Source organism: Poecile atricapillus, chromosome 11 (genome assembly GCF_030490865.1).
Source record: "Poecile atricapillus isolate bPoeAtr1 chromosome 11, bPoeAtr1.hap1, whole genome shotgun sequence".
Classification (NCBI taxonomy): Eukaryota; Metazoa; Chordata; class Aves; order Passeriformes; family Paridae; genus Poecile; species Poecile atricapillus.
In genome coordinates this window covers 13,270,487-13,285,445 of record NC_081259.1, presented here as the reverse complement: position 1 = coordinate 13,285,445, position 14,959 = coordinate 13,270,487, and the positions used below count along the sequence as shown (strand labels likewise).

The window sequence follows — 14,959 nt, the reverse complement described above, 5'->3', positions numbered from 1 at the left end:
ATTTTTGTGTACTGATTTGATAAGTGTACGAAAAAGTCTTTGTCTTTATTTGTACAGAAAAATTATCATGGATGAGGAGAGAGTGCCTCAATAATGGTGTGAAATCTTAGGAAGAAATGCACTCATCGGGCACTTTATCTTGCCCTGGGAAAATTCAGTTTGAGGAAGTCCTTCAAGAATGCATTTTTTAATAGTGATTAACTTTTTTCTTTTTTTAGTCTCACATCTTGTTTCAGAAAGAGAGTTTAGTCAAAACTTATGTTAATTATTTGAATATTGAGGAGCTAATTGCAGCTGCCTGGCATGGTTTAGTGCTTGTTCTAAGTCATCAAATGAAATTCGTCATACCCAGCATCTCCACATAGACTGAGAAACCCAATGACATGGCCAAGAATGCAGCCATTGATAGACTTTTGATTCTGGCTGGCTGTGAGATCATGCTAATGACAGGAAGTCTTAGTTCTGTATTGAGTTTTTGCTTTTGAAGCTTATGTGGGTTATCAGAGGAATTATTGCTCTTCTCTCATATCCCCCATCTAACAAGCATACAATGTAGACCTTAATTGTTGTTCACATATTGCTACAGTGGACTGAGGAAGAAGGCTTTTGTGCATATGCCAACACTGCCCAACCTTGACTTTCATAAAACTGGAGATGGGGTATGATACATATTTGCTTATTTATATATATTTCTGCAAGTTACATTTATTATGCTATTTTTCTGTCAGAACTTTTCAAAATGAAATGAAGATCTGTGCAGCTTTTAAGATTTTTCTTTATGACTCCTATATTCTGAATCGTTGTTTAATGTTTTTTTCTGTAAAGTTCACAATGAATTGCAACACTCAAGCTAATTTAGGAGCTGAAGTAGATTTCCACAGTGTTCCTATCCACCATATACACATTTTTAACTCTGATTTTGTTTTGCTTTTACTGTATTTATTTAAGGCAGTGCTAGGGAAGAGATACCCCTGTGAAAGAAGCAGTTCCTGCATAATAATGACTGCTGAGTTGGCAAGACTCTGGATACAGGGAAAATCAATTGTTGGTGCTCCAAATATTAGGGTTCTGCGTGATTTTCTTCCAGAAATGTAAATTCCACATAATGCCTTTGGAAACCTGTAGATTATCGTTAAGACATTTAATTTTGCAAGATACTAATGTTGTGATCTCGCTCTCATAGCTTCATGTAAAGCTGTGAACATACTACTCCAACTTTTGGTGTGATTCTGATAATAATTTGCTTTCTATTTTTGTTTTCATGCCTTAATGACTGTTATTAATTAAAGTAACCTTTCCTCCTTTGTTTGTTTGTTTAGTTGGATGGAGCAGAGCCATCGGGGCAGCTGCAAAGTGCGGATGAGGAAGTCGTCTCTGCAGCCTGCCGGCTTGTTTGTGAATGGGCCCAGAAAGTGCTGAGCCAGCCTTTTGATACAGTCTTGGAATTGGCTCGTTTCCTTGTCAAAAGTCACTATATTGGTACCAAGTCAATGGCAGCTTTAACAGTAATGGCAGGGGCACCAGCAGGTAATGAGATAATGCTGAATGTTAAAATGAGAGACCTTCCTACTGAGAGTAGTAACAGCTTGGTTTGAGCAAGCGCTTCTGTTCAGGGCAAACTTTAACACCGACTCTGAGCATTGAGCATTCATTTATGTGATTTTAGCCACATTGCTGCAAATTACTGTTCTTGCTGGTAGTCTGGGTAAAGATCTGAAAATCAGCACTGGTCTCAGGTTTAAATGGTGATCCTCCCATTGCTTTGGTGAGGACCCTGCAAATGTAAAGCACTTCAGGGCACGGGAGTACTTGTGCTGACCTTACATGATTGGCTAGAACAGGAGTTTGGTGCTGCTACAATGCTGGTTTCTAGATAGACTGCTGGTGTAGCTGTGTTTCTGTCTGCTAACTTGCCCTAATTTGGAAACAATTTTCTGTCAAGAGCATATTTTTTGTGTGGTTTGTTTCCTTCTGCATGCGCAAAATCAGTCTCTTAATCATTTAAAGTGTGTTTTGGTGACCGTGGCTAAAGTAAATTACAAAAACGAAGGGTAAGAAGGGAAATGCAGGTGCACAGTATGCCCCCAGACTTGCCTTTGAGAAGTTCTGACTAGGCCTATCTAGCAAAATGTCTTCAGATCAAGGCCAACCTCTTGAGACAAGACAGTTTTAAATGGAAAGTGGAGTTCAGGTGATCCCCTTCTGGATCGTGTTCTTTCTCCTTCCAGCTCTCTTTCCTTTATTCCAGCTTGGACATGACAGGTGGCAGTGGTGGGTTTTGCTGCTTGTATGCTCCATTGTGACCTAATGCTTGGCTACATTGGTTCTGCTTGCCGTGCTGCCAGAGGGGATGCTCAGTGTATGGACAGCTCTTCAACTCACGTAGCTTCTCCCCCTCACTTTCTTCAAGACAAGATGATTTCCTTCAAGGAAAAGGGCAGTTACTTCCAGTGCATGCCTCTATGGCTTGGATAGTCATTTTGGAAGAGGCTCTTCGTAGCATGACAAACAAAAATATTTCCATTCCTCTTGCAGGAAACTACAGTGTCTCTGCATTAACTGAGAAAAAAACAACTTTTACCATCAAAGAAAAGTTTGAGGGTTTTTTTCTTATCAATATTACTTGCCCATATAGAATAATTGTGCGCCAGTAATTGCAATATATTTGGGCATTTCACTGCTCTGTGAAGAAGAAATTGTGAAAGTGGAGACGTTGTGACATTCAGCTTCTCGTGGTACATGCAGATTGCTGCTGGGAGAGTGGGCTCCCAGATCACAGTTCCTAAATGTGTGCTGCGCATCAAAACCAAATACTTGGGTTTAGTATTGTAAAATTAGTATCAGTAAAACCAGTAAAGTAGTAAAATGGTGTTGATTAATTTATAATTAGGAGTTATTTCAAAACTGTGTAACCTCAAAGTGTAAATGAAACAATGTTAAAGCATTTCTAAAGGGGTAGTCCAGCAAGGTTATTTGGTCTCTAAAGAGTATGCTAATCCTCTTGACTGTTAATAAACAAAAGATCATAAATGTGATGTGATTTTGTAAGGGAAATTAGTACTAGCTGCACAGAGGACATAAAATCTGTTTTTTCCCTGAAAGCAGCACTTGCTGGCTTTGTGATCAGCAAAGTAATTTCTCCAGAAAAAAAATGTTCTCCCATTCTAATTTCCTTTGTTTTTTAAACTTTTTTCTTTTTTTTTCTGAACACTTGTCTTTTTGTCATTTTCCCCCCATTATCTGTGATCACACAGAGGTTTTCATCCTTTCTGATATTAGATGCACTATATTTGATGCCTTGGCCATTAGATAATGTCATCTGCTCAAAGTTGTTCCTCTGTGACACAGACCCACAGCTTTCTGGAAACATTTTTCATTTAAAGCTGCCTTAGAACAGGTAACAAAACAAAACCGCGGCAGGTGCTGGATTTTAAAGGCTCATCTGAAACGTGCCCGCCGCCCTCTGCTGCCACTTCATTGAAGTGCACAAGGCTGAGATGGCGCTGACACACAAGTTACCATTTGACATTACTGGGAACAGGAGGCCCATACAGAGTATTTTAGCAGCTAAAACCCAGCTTGTCTAACAGACAGAAATTTTGCCACAAATTTGGAAATAAACTGAAGTTGAATAGATTTAATTATGAAGTGGATGGGAGCACCTCATTGAGGAGGTGGTCCCAGAATGGTTTTGGAGATGCCTGCCATGTATTCTCTGTTCGATACAGAAGTGGCACCACAGCAGACAGGGTATGTTTGTTTGTAATTCATTCTCCTTGTTTTGTTTTCAGGAATAAAAGGGATCCCCCAGCCCTCAGCTTTTATACCTACTGCTGAAAGTAATTCTTTTCAACCACAAGTGAAAACTCTGCCATCTCCTGTTGATGCTAAGCAGCAGCTGCAGCGTAAGATCCAGAAGAAGCAGCAAGAACAGAAACTGCAGTCTCCTTTGCCAGGAGAGTCTCCAGTAAAGAAAACAGAAGGGGCTGCAACCAATGGTGTGACCAGTATATCTAATGGAAGTCCTGCCATTCTGTCCCCTCCACCTATTGGCATTGTTGTGGCTGCTGTCCCCAGCCCCATACCGGTAATGCTCTCCAGCAATTCTCTAGAGAATCCACCCTATGAAAAGACTGTACATTGCCAGTAGCTGAGCAGTCATGTCGGTGGATTAGAACAGTTTGCATTCAAAGGCTTGGGTGTCTTATGATTTTCTGTCTGGGCTGTGTTATACCACATTAGTTACAGGGTTGATACAGAGGCAGCAGAATTCTGATCATGTAGTATGGGCCAAGTTCATCTTTGAAGTCATTAAAGTGAGCCTTGACATGAAGTTTAGCTACATGAGAGAGCTGACGCCAGTTGTGTGGGTCACTGAGGCCCTAATACAAAATATAAATTGCTTTTCATTGGCCCAGTGCATTTAGTGGCAGGTACAATTTTATTTTGAATGAATGTGTGTAGTACAGAGCATTTTTGTCTTTCAGCCATATAAAATTGGGCTATGTAGTATAGGACGGTTATTTGGTTTTAAGATGTTCACTGTGCTGTTCATTTTGGTAGATAAGCCGATTTATCTGCCTGATAGTGAGTTTGTATTTAACTCACTTTGAAACTTTAAAAATGAGCAGTATTTTGAACACATCCTCTCCTCTTTAACCTTTGTATGTCTGTCTTTTTGTCCCAGGTGGTGAAGAAACATGAGAATGACCCTTTCAGTAGCAGAGAATTAGAAGAGCAGACTAGTGTGTATACTGGTGCCTCATGCCTTAAACATAGAAGGCATATATCTGTCTACCAATCCTTAGGCAGAGAAATAGAAATTGTCTTGGACAAGTAGAAGAGCTTATTTTGTTTCAAACTGACATTCACTAGCTTTGGTGTATTGAGCTATGTTGTCTTTCACCTTTGGAATGCTTGGGGCTGAGGTCATGTATGGGCTTTGGGGACTTCTTGCTTCGTTGCCACAACTTTTTCTGTCTTTACAGGTGCCAAGGACCAGGCAGTTGGTGACATCTCCAAGTCCCATGGGATCGTCTGATAGCAAGGTCCTGCCGCTCAATGTTCAGGTGGTCACTCAGCACATGCAATCAGTCAAGCAGCCACCAAAGACTCCCCAGAACGTTCCCGCTAGCCCCGTTGGTGACCGCTCTGCCCGACATCGCTACCCGCAGATCTTACCCAAGCCAGCAAACACCAGTGCTCTCACCATTCGCTCTCCCACGACGGTGCTATTTACCAGTAGCCCAATCAAGACTGTTGTGCCAGCTCCACATGTGAATTCCTTAAATGTGGTAAAAATGACAGCAATATCTCTTGCCCCGAGCAGCAGTAGTGTGCCCGTCAAACAGACGCCTTCAGTTAGCACTAGTGCAGGAGCAGTGGAAGAAGGGAGGACTGGTCCACAGATCAAAAATGGATCTGTTGTTTCCCTTCAGTCTCCAGGATCCAAGCCTAGCACTGTTGTAGCTACGCCTGCAGTCAAGATCAAAACAGAACCAGAAGCATTGCTGGATGAGAACTCTGCACAGGGCCAAGAGAGCTCTGACATGTCTAAATCCATAAAGGCAACCCCTGACCTGCCTCCTGCACAGCTAATTAATTTTGAGGTTGCAGCCTTGAAGGTTTCAACGGATGAGGTCATGGAGCTAAAACCAGGTAAGGGCTGTGATGCGGAAGCTGAAGAAGCAGGGACCAAATATAAGACACAATCTGATGAAATCACACCGGTTTCTTCAGCAGGCAATAATCAAAGCACTCTTAAGCTCACAGTTGCCAGTCAAAACTTGTCCAGCACCAGCATCAATTCACCTCCTACTGGTGAGTCTATGATTAAAGAAAAAACATGTACTAAAAGTCCAAGAAAGCGACAACCTTCCACACTTCAGGATTCCCAGTTACCACCTGTAAAGAAACCACTAGTAGAGCAGTTCACAACTGGTAATGCTGTGGAGGGTCAAAAAGCTAACAATGCTAAGAAGGCTCTGAAGGTTGGATCATTAGCTAACAGTGACAATACAGCAACACTTGCTCAAGTTCCCAGCAAGGTACCCGTGACAGTACCTGTACCTTCTACAGCTGCTGCAAACTTAGCAACAGATCTTTCTTTGAGCACCAATTTAAATACCTGTGATCCTGCTTTAGAACAGCAGCTTGCATCAGCATCATCTCCAGATATAAAAGTAAAATTGGAAGGAAACTTGTTTATCATAGAAAATGATTCAAAATCTGATGGCAGCTTTAACCCAAATACATGGCACCATATCACCAAAACCTCTGATTTTGCATCTGTGAATTGTGATCAGCAGCAAGATATCAGTGTTATGACTATTGCTGGGCACTCTGGCTCTGGTGACTTACAGGAATCTGCGTGGGAGCCGGTGCACTGTGAAGGTATACAGCAGGATGTGTACAGCCAGCAGTTACAGAGCCAGATCCAGGACTCCTTGGATCAAATACAAGCACAGTCTTCAAATCAGTTACCTCTGCAGTCTGAGCTGAAAGAGTTTGAGCATGCAGTCCCTCAGTCAAATGAAAACTTCTTTTCATTTGATGATGACCTTACCCAGGACAGCATTGTGGAGGAGCTGGTGCTCATGGAGGAGCAAATGTCCATGAATAATTCCCATTCTTATGGTGGTTGTCTAGGAATGACACTTCAGAGTCAGGCTGCAGCTCAAGGAGCTCCTGTGTCATCTCACCCAAGCAGCACGCACTTTTACCATTCGATCCATAACAACAGCACTCCAATACACACTCCCACTCCCACTCCCACCCCGACTCCCACCCCCACCCCGACTCCAACACCCACCTCTGAAATGATTGCTGGATCTCAGAACATGTCTCGAGAGAGCCCATGTTCAAGGCTGGCTCAGACGACTCCTGTAGACAGTGCCCTAGGAAGCAGCCGGCACACGCCCATTGGCACACCCCATTCCAACTGCAGCAGCAGTGTCCCTCCGAGTCCTGTGGAATGCCGAAACCCGTTTGCATTTACTCCCATCAGCTCTAGTATGGCTTACCATGATGCCAGCATCATATCAAGTAGCCCTGTGAAGCCAATGCAGCGGCCTATGGCTACCCATCCTGACAAAACCAAGCTCGAGTGGATGAATAACGGCTACAGTGGGGTCAGTAATTCCTCGGTTGCAAACCATGGTATCCTTACAAGCTACCAGGAGCTGGTGGAAGATCGCTTCAGGAAACCTCATGCTTTTGCAGTTCCCGGCCAGTCATACCAGTCTCAACCACGCCACCACGACACTCACTTCGGTCGTGTGACTCCTGTTTCACCTGTGCAGCACCAGGCAGCCCCTGTCTCTAGCACTACCAAGCAGGAGGGCTTTGCTGTTCCTGCTCCTTTGGACAACAAAGGAACTGGTTCATCTCTCAACAACAGTCTGAGATGTCGGAGTGTGAGCCCTGCTGTCCATCGCCAGCGTAATCTCAGTGGAAGCACTGTTTACCCTGTGTCAAATATACCACGGTCTAATCTGACACCTTTTGGAAGTCCAGTGACTCCCGAAGTTCACAATGTATTTGCTAATATCCATGCAGACACCAGTGCCAATAACATAGCACAGAGAAGCCAGTCAGTCCCATTGACTGTGATGATGCAGACGGCCTTCCCGTCTCTTCAGAAACAAACAAACACTAAAAAAATAACCAATGTGTTGTTAAACAAACTTGATTCTGATAGTGATGATGCAGTGAGAGGTTTGGGAATGAACAACATGCCCTCAAATTACACAGCCAGGATGAATCTCACTCAGATTTTGGAGACATCCACTGCTTTTCCTAGTGCCAACCCACAAAGCATGATCAATTCCAGCACTTCAGTTTATGAATTCCAAACACCAAATTACCTCACAAAAAATAGCAGCACCGATCAGATCAGTTTTTCTTCTGGAGATAACCAAGCACAATCAGACATCGGAGAGCAGCAATTAGATTTTAGCAGCACTGTAAAAGACCTTTTAGGGGAGGACAGTCTGCCAACAAACCAGCAGCTGGTGAATCAGGTGGCATCAGATCTCAATAATGTTGCATCTGTCTTTCCCAGCGACATCAGGTTGTCTTCCGAGCTCTCAGGCAGCATTAACGATCTGAACACTTTAGACACAAATCTACTGTTTGATCCAGGTCGTCAGCAGGGACAAGACGATGATGCTACACTGGAGGAATTGAAAAATGACCCCTTGTTTCAACAAATCTGCAATGAATCCATTAACTCAATGACTGCATCAGGTTTTGAGTGGATGGAGAGTAAGGATCATCCTGCTGTTGAAATGTTGGGTTAATCTTGTTTTATAATATGTATGTAGCACACTGTATCTAAAAGACAGACGTATTGTATTTGTCTTAATGGAAGTGCCTCCCGCAGCAGAAACACTTGCTATGTATTGTGGCATTTTTTAAAAAAGTTTGCTGTTGCTCATTCTTCAGTAAGGAAAAGGCAGTCTTACCAATTTTAAACAAATCTCTGAAGGTGATAGGCTATCAAAGAGCCAGTATTAAAATTTGAGTTTTGGAGTGTTTCCCATTCAACATTTCTTGTTTTAGCAAATAAAGAAGTGGTTAATGGCAGCCAATGATGACAGCTATGGTTGATACTTTGGGAGGGTTTTAATTCAAGCTTGTTACTAGACTTTCCATACTTTGTATTGGTTGTTACTTCTTAGTAGGTGATCTTTACTGACCTTTGTCATCCAGGTTTGAAATGCAGGGTGCCTGCAGGTAGGTGAGGTGGTGGGGAGTGGGTACAAGTGGACCAGGTGACATGCAGATGCCTGATAATTGTGTAGCTGTTTGCAGCACTGCTTGATGGTGAACTTTGGGATATCTCTGTAGCATTGGTGCCGTTGGCATCACCAGTAAAACACAGAGATGGGAAAAGCTAACAGGAATGATCAAGGAAAAAGATGCACTAATTTTTTTTTATTTAAGAGAAATAAATCTATGTAGTTATTTTATCCATTAATATTCATGACATACTTGATATTTTAGTTCTCATGTCAATGTTTTTATATTAGGTAAAATAAATGCAAAAAGATTTTGAGCACTGAGATTTAATCTAGGCATAACCCCCTATTTTAAAGTGATAGGTACTGTTTTTCAATGCTAGAGATGGAACAAGATATTTTCCCTCTTTTTCCTTATTTTTGATAGAGAGCTGTTGGAGCTCATTAAAACACTGTTTCTAAAGGTTCCTTTTCTTTTAAGTTTGCTCTTTCCTAACCTAGTGGAGGGCGTAGGAAGATGTTATTTTCTCTCTATTTCAGTAGGTTGAGCCTTTCTGTCTTTCTTGCTCTCTCTCAAACAAAAGATTATAAAAATATTAGAAAATGTGGTTAATCTAAAAATATTTCATATAGAGCCATAATACTGCCAGGCACTTTACAGATACACAGTAAGACACGTGATCTTTCTTTTGGTAAAACTTACTTTAAAAGTACTTACTGTTTTAGAAGCCTGAATTCTGTTTTCAAAAGTGATTTGACAGGGTTGATGAATCTAATTTTTTTTTTAAGGAAAAAAATGCTGCTCCTCTAGAAAATGAGAATTAGACTTCTGTCTCACTGGTTCACTCAAACCAAAAAAGACCTTTTATTTTATCAGCATGGCTCTCTAATGGTCAAAAGAGAGAGGTATTTACCCAGCTATGGCCTTGCTGCTAGAAAGAGGGCTTGCAGAGGCAGGTTTTTATGAAAGAAGTGGTGCACTGAGTATGCTACAATACCATCTCCTAAGCCTAGTATGAAATTGATTACTTTTCCTGTGACCTGAAACAAAGCAGAAAATAGAGCAGGAAAAATTTTCTTTTACATTTCTTTGATGAGTGGTCATGAATTTATGAATGGGGAGGTTCAGTAAACCCCTCCTAGATTTCTCTAAGGGGAAGATGCTCAGATTTTTCATGTGATTAGTGTTTTTCTTTAAGTATCTTGGTGGTTTTCTGTTCATTCAGTTTTTGAAAATTACTCGAGATCCCAGTACTGGTCAATTATTTTTGGCAGTGCTGATTCAACTTGTGCTGCTGCATTGGCACTGGAGGTGCTGGTATATCATGGCTTCTCTTGCTCTTGCCCCAATTCATCACGAGTTTATGGCCTCTTCTGCAGGGACAAACAGTTGTGCCAAGTTATAGCACCTTATGGGGGCCTGATTTCACTGTGCTTGCATCAGAAGTTTTGCCACTTCATCAGGAACAAACCTGGACAGTTCTGATCCCTCCTTGAAGCACAAGGATGTTGTTGATAATGTGGTTTGCTTTAGACCAAGTGACTTCCAAGGCAATGGGGAGGAGACTAAAAGCTGCATAGTAACCTTCTGCTTGTTGTCGTGCCGGGTGTCTGTCAGTAAGACTTGAACCATTTTTCTTGTAGATTAAAGTTGCTGAAGGCAGGGCTTGAATCCTGTACTTGCCCATTGCCTTTTGACAGAGATGTGCTGAACATCCTCTCACCCTGGTGGGAGGATGGGTCTGAGAGACACTCAGCACCTTTTTGTTTCTGTTTCCTGACCTTGTGTGAAGTGCCAGCACTACTGTGAATAGGTGAAACCTGCTTTGATGAAGGGGGAGGGTCCCTTCCAACTCAGCTATTGTGTGACTCTGTGACTCGGTGCCAGCTGCGGGAGGAGCTGTAGCAGCCCGTGTTCCATGGCGGGCTGGCCTCACCTCTGGCCGCGGACACTGACACTGAGGGGGACTTGGGGAAGGAAGGTTTAGCCTAACTGCTAGGTTTTTAAAGAAGATTTCTCACAAAAGCAAGAGTAGATTTAAAGCTGATACATTCTAAATTATGCAGCCATCACCAAAGGTTTTTAAAAGTGCATTTAAAATTTTCTTTAAATGCAAGCATTACATTGGGCCGAACATGTGACTTAATTAGCAGAAATATTCAATAATCAGTGGGTTTAAAGCAAATATATGTTTAATTTTCAAAGTATTAAATTCGATAAGAATTGTTTCAAGTAAAATCCAAGGCACAGGCACAGCTTTGTACATTGGTATGTATCATTTTAGAGATGTTTGTGTGTTGGTGTTATAATTAATGTTAGGTCCCTGTACTTAGTGCTAGTTAGTTCTTTATGATACATTGAGACAGAGCACTACTGCACACCAAAGTATGCAATACCCAAAGGAAAATTCTGTGATCCTAACAAATGGAAGCCTGTCTTTGTCAGATACTCCAAAACTATGAATTTGAGACAGTTCTGACCCCTTGTTTACATTATTGGCTTCCTGCTAACATAAGAAATAAATTATTTTGATAGCAGTTTTTGCTAAAGTATACAAACTAGTGAATTTGTACCCTGTGTACAGTATTGCAGCAAACACTTTAAATTTGATTGCTTGGTTAGTCCAGCAAACTTTCTGGGTTCATATATTGCACTAAAATTCTGTTGAACCTGTGGCAGGCACATTCCTTAGGATAAATGCAACAAATACGGCCCACAGATTTAAAAAAAAGGCAAAACAAAAAAAAAAAAACAAACAACTTTTTAATGTGTTTCATTATTAAAAGGCAAAATGTCATTAAAAGTGACAGGTGAAATTGTCTTATGTAGCAATGTGCATTGATCTCAATGAGATATTTCTATTTTTGATTCTCTTACATGAGAATATTGCAGCAGGAAAAATTAAGTTTAGTTGGCTTCACCATGTTAATACATGATCACAAAACGTGCATGAGTGTTAATGACTTAATCTTGTACAGTACTAGATATATTCCTGTAACCACTTTTATTTTTTTTATTCTTTTGCTGTATTGAAGCTGGTTCAGTGTTAACCAGGTGAGCATAGTTATTCACAAGTTATTTACTTTTTTATGTTAACTAATTCAGCTTAGTTATTGTTGAATATATTGCTTTCTTGGATTATTTTTTATTGTTCTGGTGTTGAAAAACATTTTTGCATCATTTTATCATGATAAGAATTCATGAAGTAAATAATTTGCAAATAATTGCAATAAGCACTGACTTCCGAACTGAAAAGAAGGAAAGCGTTTCTTGTGCAGTGCATCTGAGGATCATATAATAGTCTTGTACTATACTGTGCTTTATTTACTGCACCGTAAGGAAAGAAAAATCCCTGTTCCACATTTTCATTTAGTGCAGGAAATCCAGTTTCTCCCCTCTTCCCCGGTGTTTTGTTGTCTGTTGTACTGCTGAAACTACAGTAGTTGAATATTGCAGTAGCATTTCAGTTATTTTTTTTATTGAAAGTGCTCAAAAATTGTTTTTTAAATGTTTTCAAAAACAATAAAAACATTTTATATTAAAATTATTTCTGGAGTGTTTTTTCTTTATATGGAAAATGTGCTTTGGGGCTGGTCTAAAATACAGAACTTTGTGTGATAACAGATAGCTGTCCGGTTGAACCTTGCTGCAATTGCTGAGCCCAGTAAAGCTGAATGTGAAGGTGAATCTTCCTCACTGGAGTGCCTTGGTCAGCCTTGGTCCAAGTGTTGGTTTCATGCCTGGGTGGTAGCTCTTGCTGCTGTGACATATGACATCCCATTTCTGGTGTTGCCATCCACTGTGCTGGTGCTTGCCTGGTTTTGCTTTCCCATATTTGTAAGGCACTCCTACAAGTTGGTGTTATTGGGGCTTGACTTGCTGATATAAAGGGGAAAATGTGTGCTTTGATCTATGGAGTCTTGTATTTGGATTGTAAAATTGCATGTAAACCCATCAGTGTACCCAGCACAATCTGTGTGAACAGGATGGAAAGGCATTGCCACAGAGCAGGAGCTAGCTACAAAAAAAATGAGAATGAATATTCAGGTTTTCATGCCAAAGAGATAGCACTGGTTAACAGATTACATCCCAGACTGTACAGGTGCTGAGATGAGCGGGCAGGTGACAAGGTTTGATGGTGGCACACAATCACTTAGGCTCATCACCAAAGAAAAAGAATTATCAGGGAGACATAGGACACCATTAATGAAAGAGATTAATTTTATCATGTTATGGGAGGAAATACTATTAATATAGCTCACTGCATTCTAAATATGCTTTGCAAAGAGTTCTCAACAAATAATTGACAGACACACTTCATGTTTCACAGTCATAAAAAAATGCAAATGAAAAACTCCCAAGGTATGAGATGGAATATAATGTAGGAGATAACAGAAGGACACTTCAGAAATTGATAGCTCATCTGAAGTAATAATGGGTCTTAATTGGAACCTCTCAGCTATAAATTTGAAAGAATTTGTCTTAATGATTAATAAAAAGGATGAAAAGAACAAACAAATCTGTGAATGGAAATGTCCTAACAGGAAAGATTTAAGAAGGTGGAAATCTTGGAACTGAAGTAATGAGCTTTGTAGGTTTCAAATTATTAGATGCTTATGTGCTTAATAAAGATACCCGAAGTCCTAAACAATTGCTTTGAAATATTTTTACATCTCCAGAAATACAAATCTGTATGTATGAATGCAGCTGGTATTCTGGTAAACAGCATTTCACCTCTGGGGTTCAGGATTGCTGTGTCAAATGAGGTGGTGGTTCATGTACTCCATACAGTGTCTCTGGCAACTCATGCCTCTTCTCTAGAGCAGACCTGCATTATTATGTGGTCACAGAATAAATGGCCTCTTTGGAAACTGTTCTAGATTAAAGAGACAGAAGCTCCATCTGAAGCCAGTCAGAATTAACCAATGCTTGGATTTTGCTGCTCTCCTCTCTGTCTTAAAAATGCTACAAGTTAAGCTTTGATAAGGAGACAAAATTGAAGAAAAATATATAGTGAGGCTTACAAATTGGAGCAACACAGGAAAGTTATTCCAGATTTAAGGAAGGAGCAGGGACCTGACTGTATACTTAAGATGTTTCTGAGTTGGGGATCCACAAAATAGTTAAAAATTAAACTGAATGTGTCCAGGCCTGGGCTCTGCTGTCCCTGTGCTGTGTTTATCCTCTGGCTGCAGGGAAACCTTGGCCAGGTAGCCATTACAAAGGAGCCTGCAGGCAGCTCCCACTCAGTGCTGGCAATGTTGCCACTTGTGCGTCCTTGCCTTTTATCTGAAAGTGCAGCTAGAAGTTCTCATGTGAGCATCCTTTCTGCTTGACCTTTGAAGTAGTGAGCAGAGTTGTTTTCTGGTAGGAAGATCCTGTAATAGCTCAAATAAGGTGGCATTCCATAGGCAAGATGCAAGTGTGGATTGGAGGCCCATTCCACGCTGCACAGCTGGGGGGTATAACGGGATGTAAGACTGCACTGTCCACTCCAGCAAATGGCATTTTAAGCATTACTTCACAGGATCTGAGTGCATTTGTTACTGCTGTTGTAACAAACCAACACCTTCAGTGCATAGTTAACATTACCTGATGAAATTGCAAATCTTTCAGTCTCTTTTGCTTTTCCTACCCAACTTGTTAAAAAAAGAGAAAGGGGTGAAATACAAACTCAGGAAAGCCAGATTAATTAAATTTGAAGTGAACTGAGGACATGGAAAAAAATTGTTTAGAAAGCATTTAGTGCTAGAAAGACAGCTGTTTCTTGCAGATTACAGTGTTTAAATACCCCAAATGAAAGACTACCTTGATACAATGCAGAATACATAACTGAATGATTATAGTTCGTGATAGGTCATAACATTTCTGCCATGTGCTTTGGATATGTAGGAAATATCCTACTAGTGATGTAAATACTTGAAATGTGTTGGAACATTTGCATATCTCTTCTCCAATGGCTTTGTCGTGCCTCCTCCTGAGTCTGTTCTTCCTGGGCCTGCCTACCCATTTTCTATATCTGGTAATACCTCAGTTCTGAAATCATTAAAAGCGTCCATTTTTGTCCCTGTGGCTCATCTTTTCTCTGCTGTCAGCTTCCTTTTAAATAAACTGCTTTTATATGGATTATGATAAGTTATGTATCATTGGAACTTTGCCTATACACACTACCTAATTAGTTGATGCCTATTAGAATAAAATTTTCAGTGGATCTCAA

The 14,959-nt window shown here is 40.7% G+C and overlaps 1 protein-coding gene across 1 annotated transcript in view; it reads left to right on the top strand.

Annotated features, from left to right (window-relative positions):
* Window positions 1-12,289, top strand: part of RFX7 (regulatory factor X7) — a 49,672-nt gene extending 37,383 nt beyond the window's left edge. Inside the window, exons 6-9 of the mRNA XM_058846922.1 lie at window positions 579-659; window positions 1,320-1,527; window positions 3,792-4,087; window positions 4,989-12,289. Of these exons, the coding sequence (XP_058702905.1) occupies window positions 579-659; window positions 1,320-1,527; window positions 3,792-4,087; window positions 4,989-8,300 (3,897 nt within the window). The 3' untranslated portion in view covers window positions 8,301-12,289. The remainder of the gene's footprint in view (window positions 1-578; window positions 660-1,319; window positions 1,528-3,791; window positions 4,088-4,988) is intronic.
* Window positions 12,290-14,959: the final 2,670 nt, after the last annotated feature.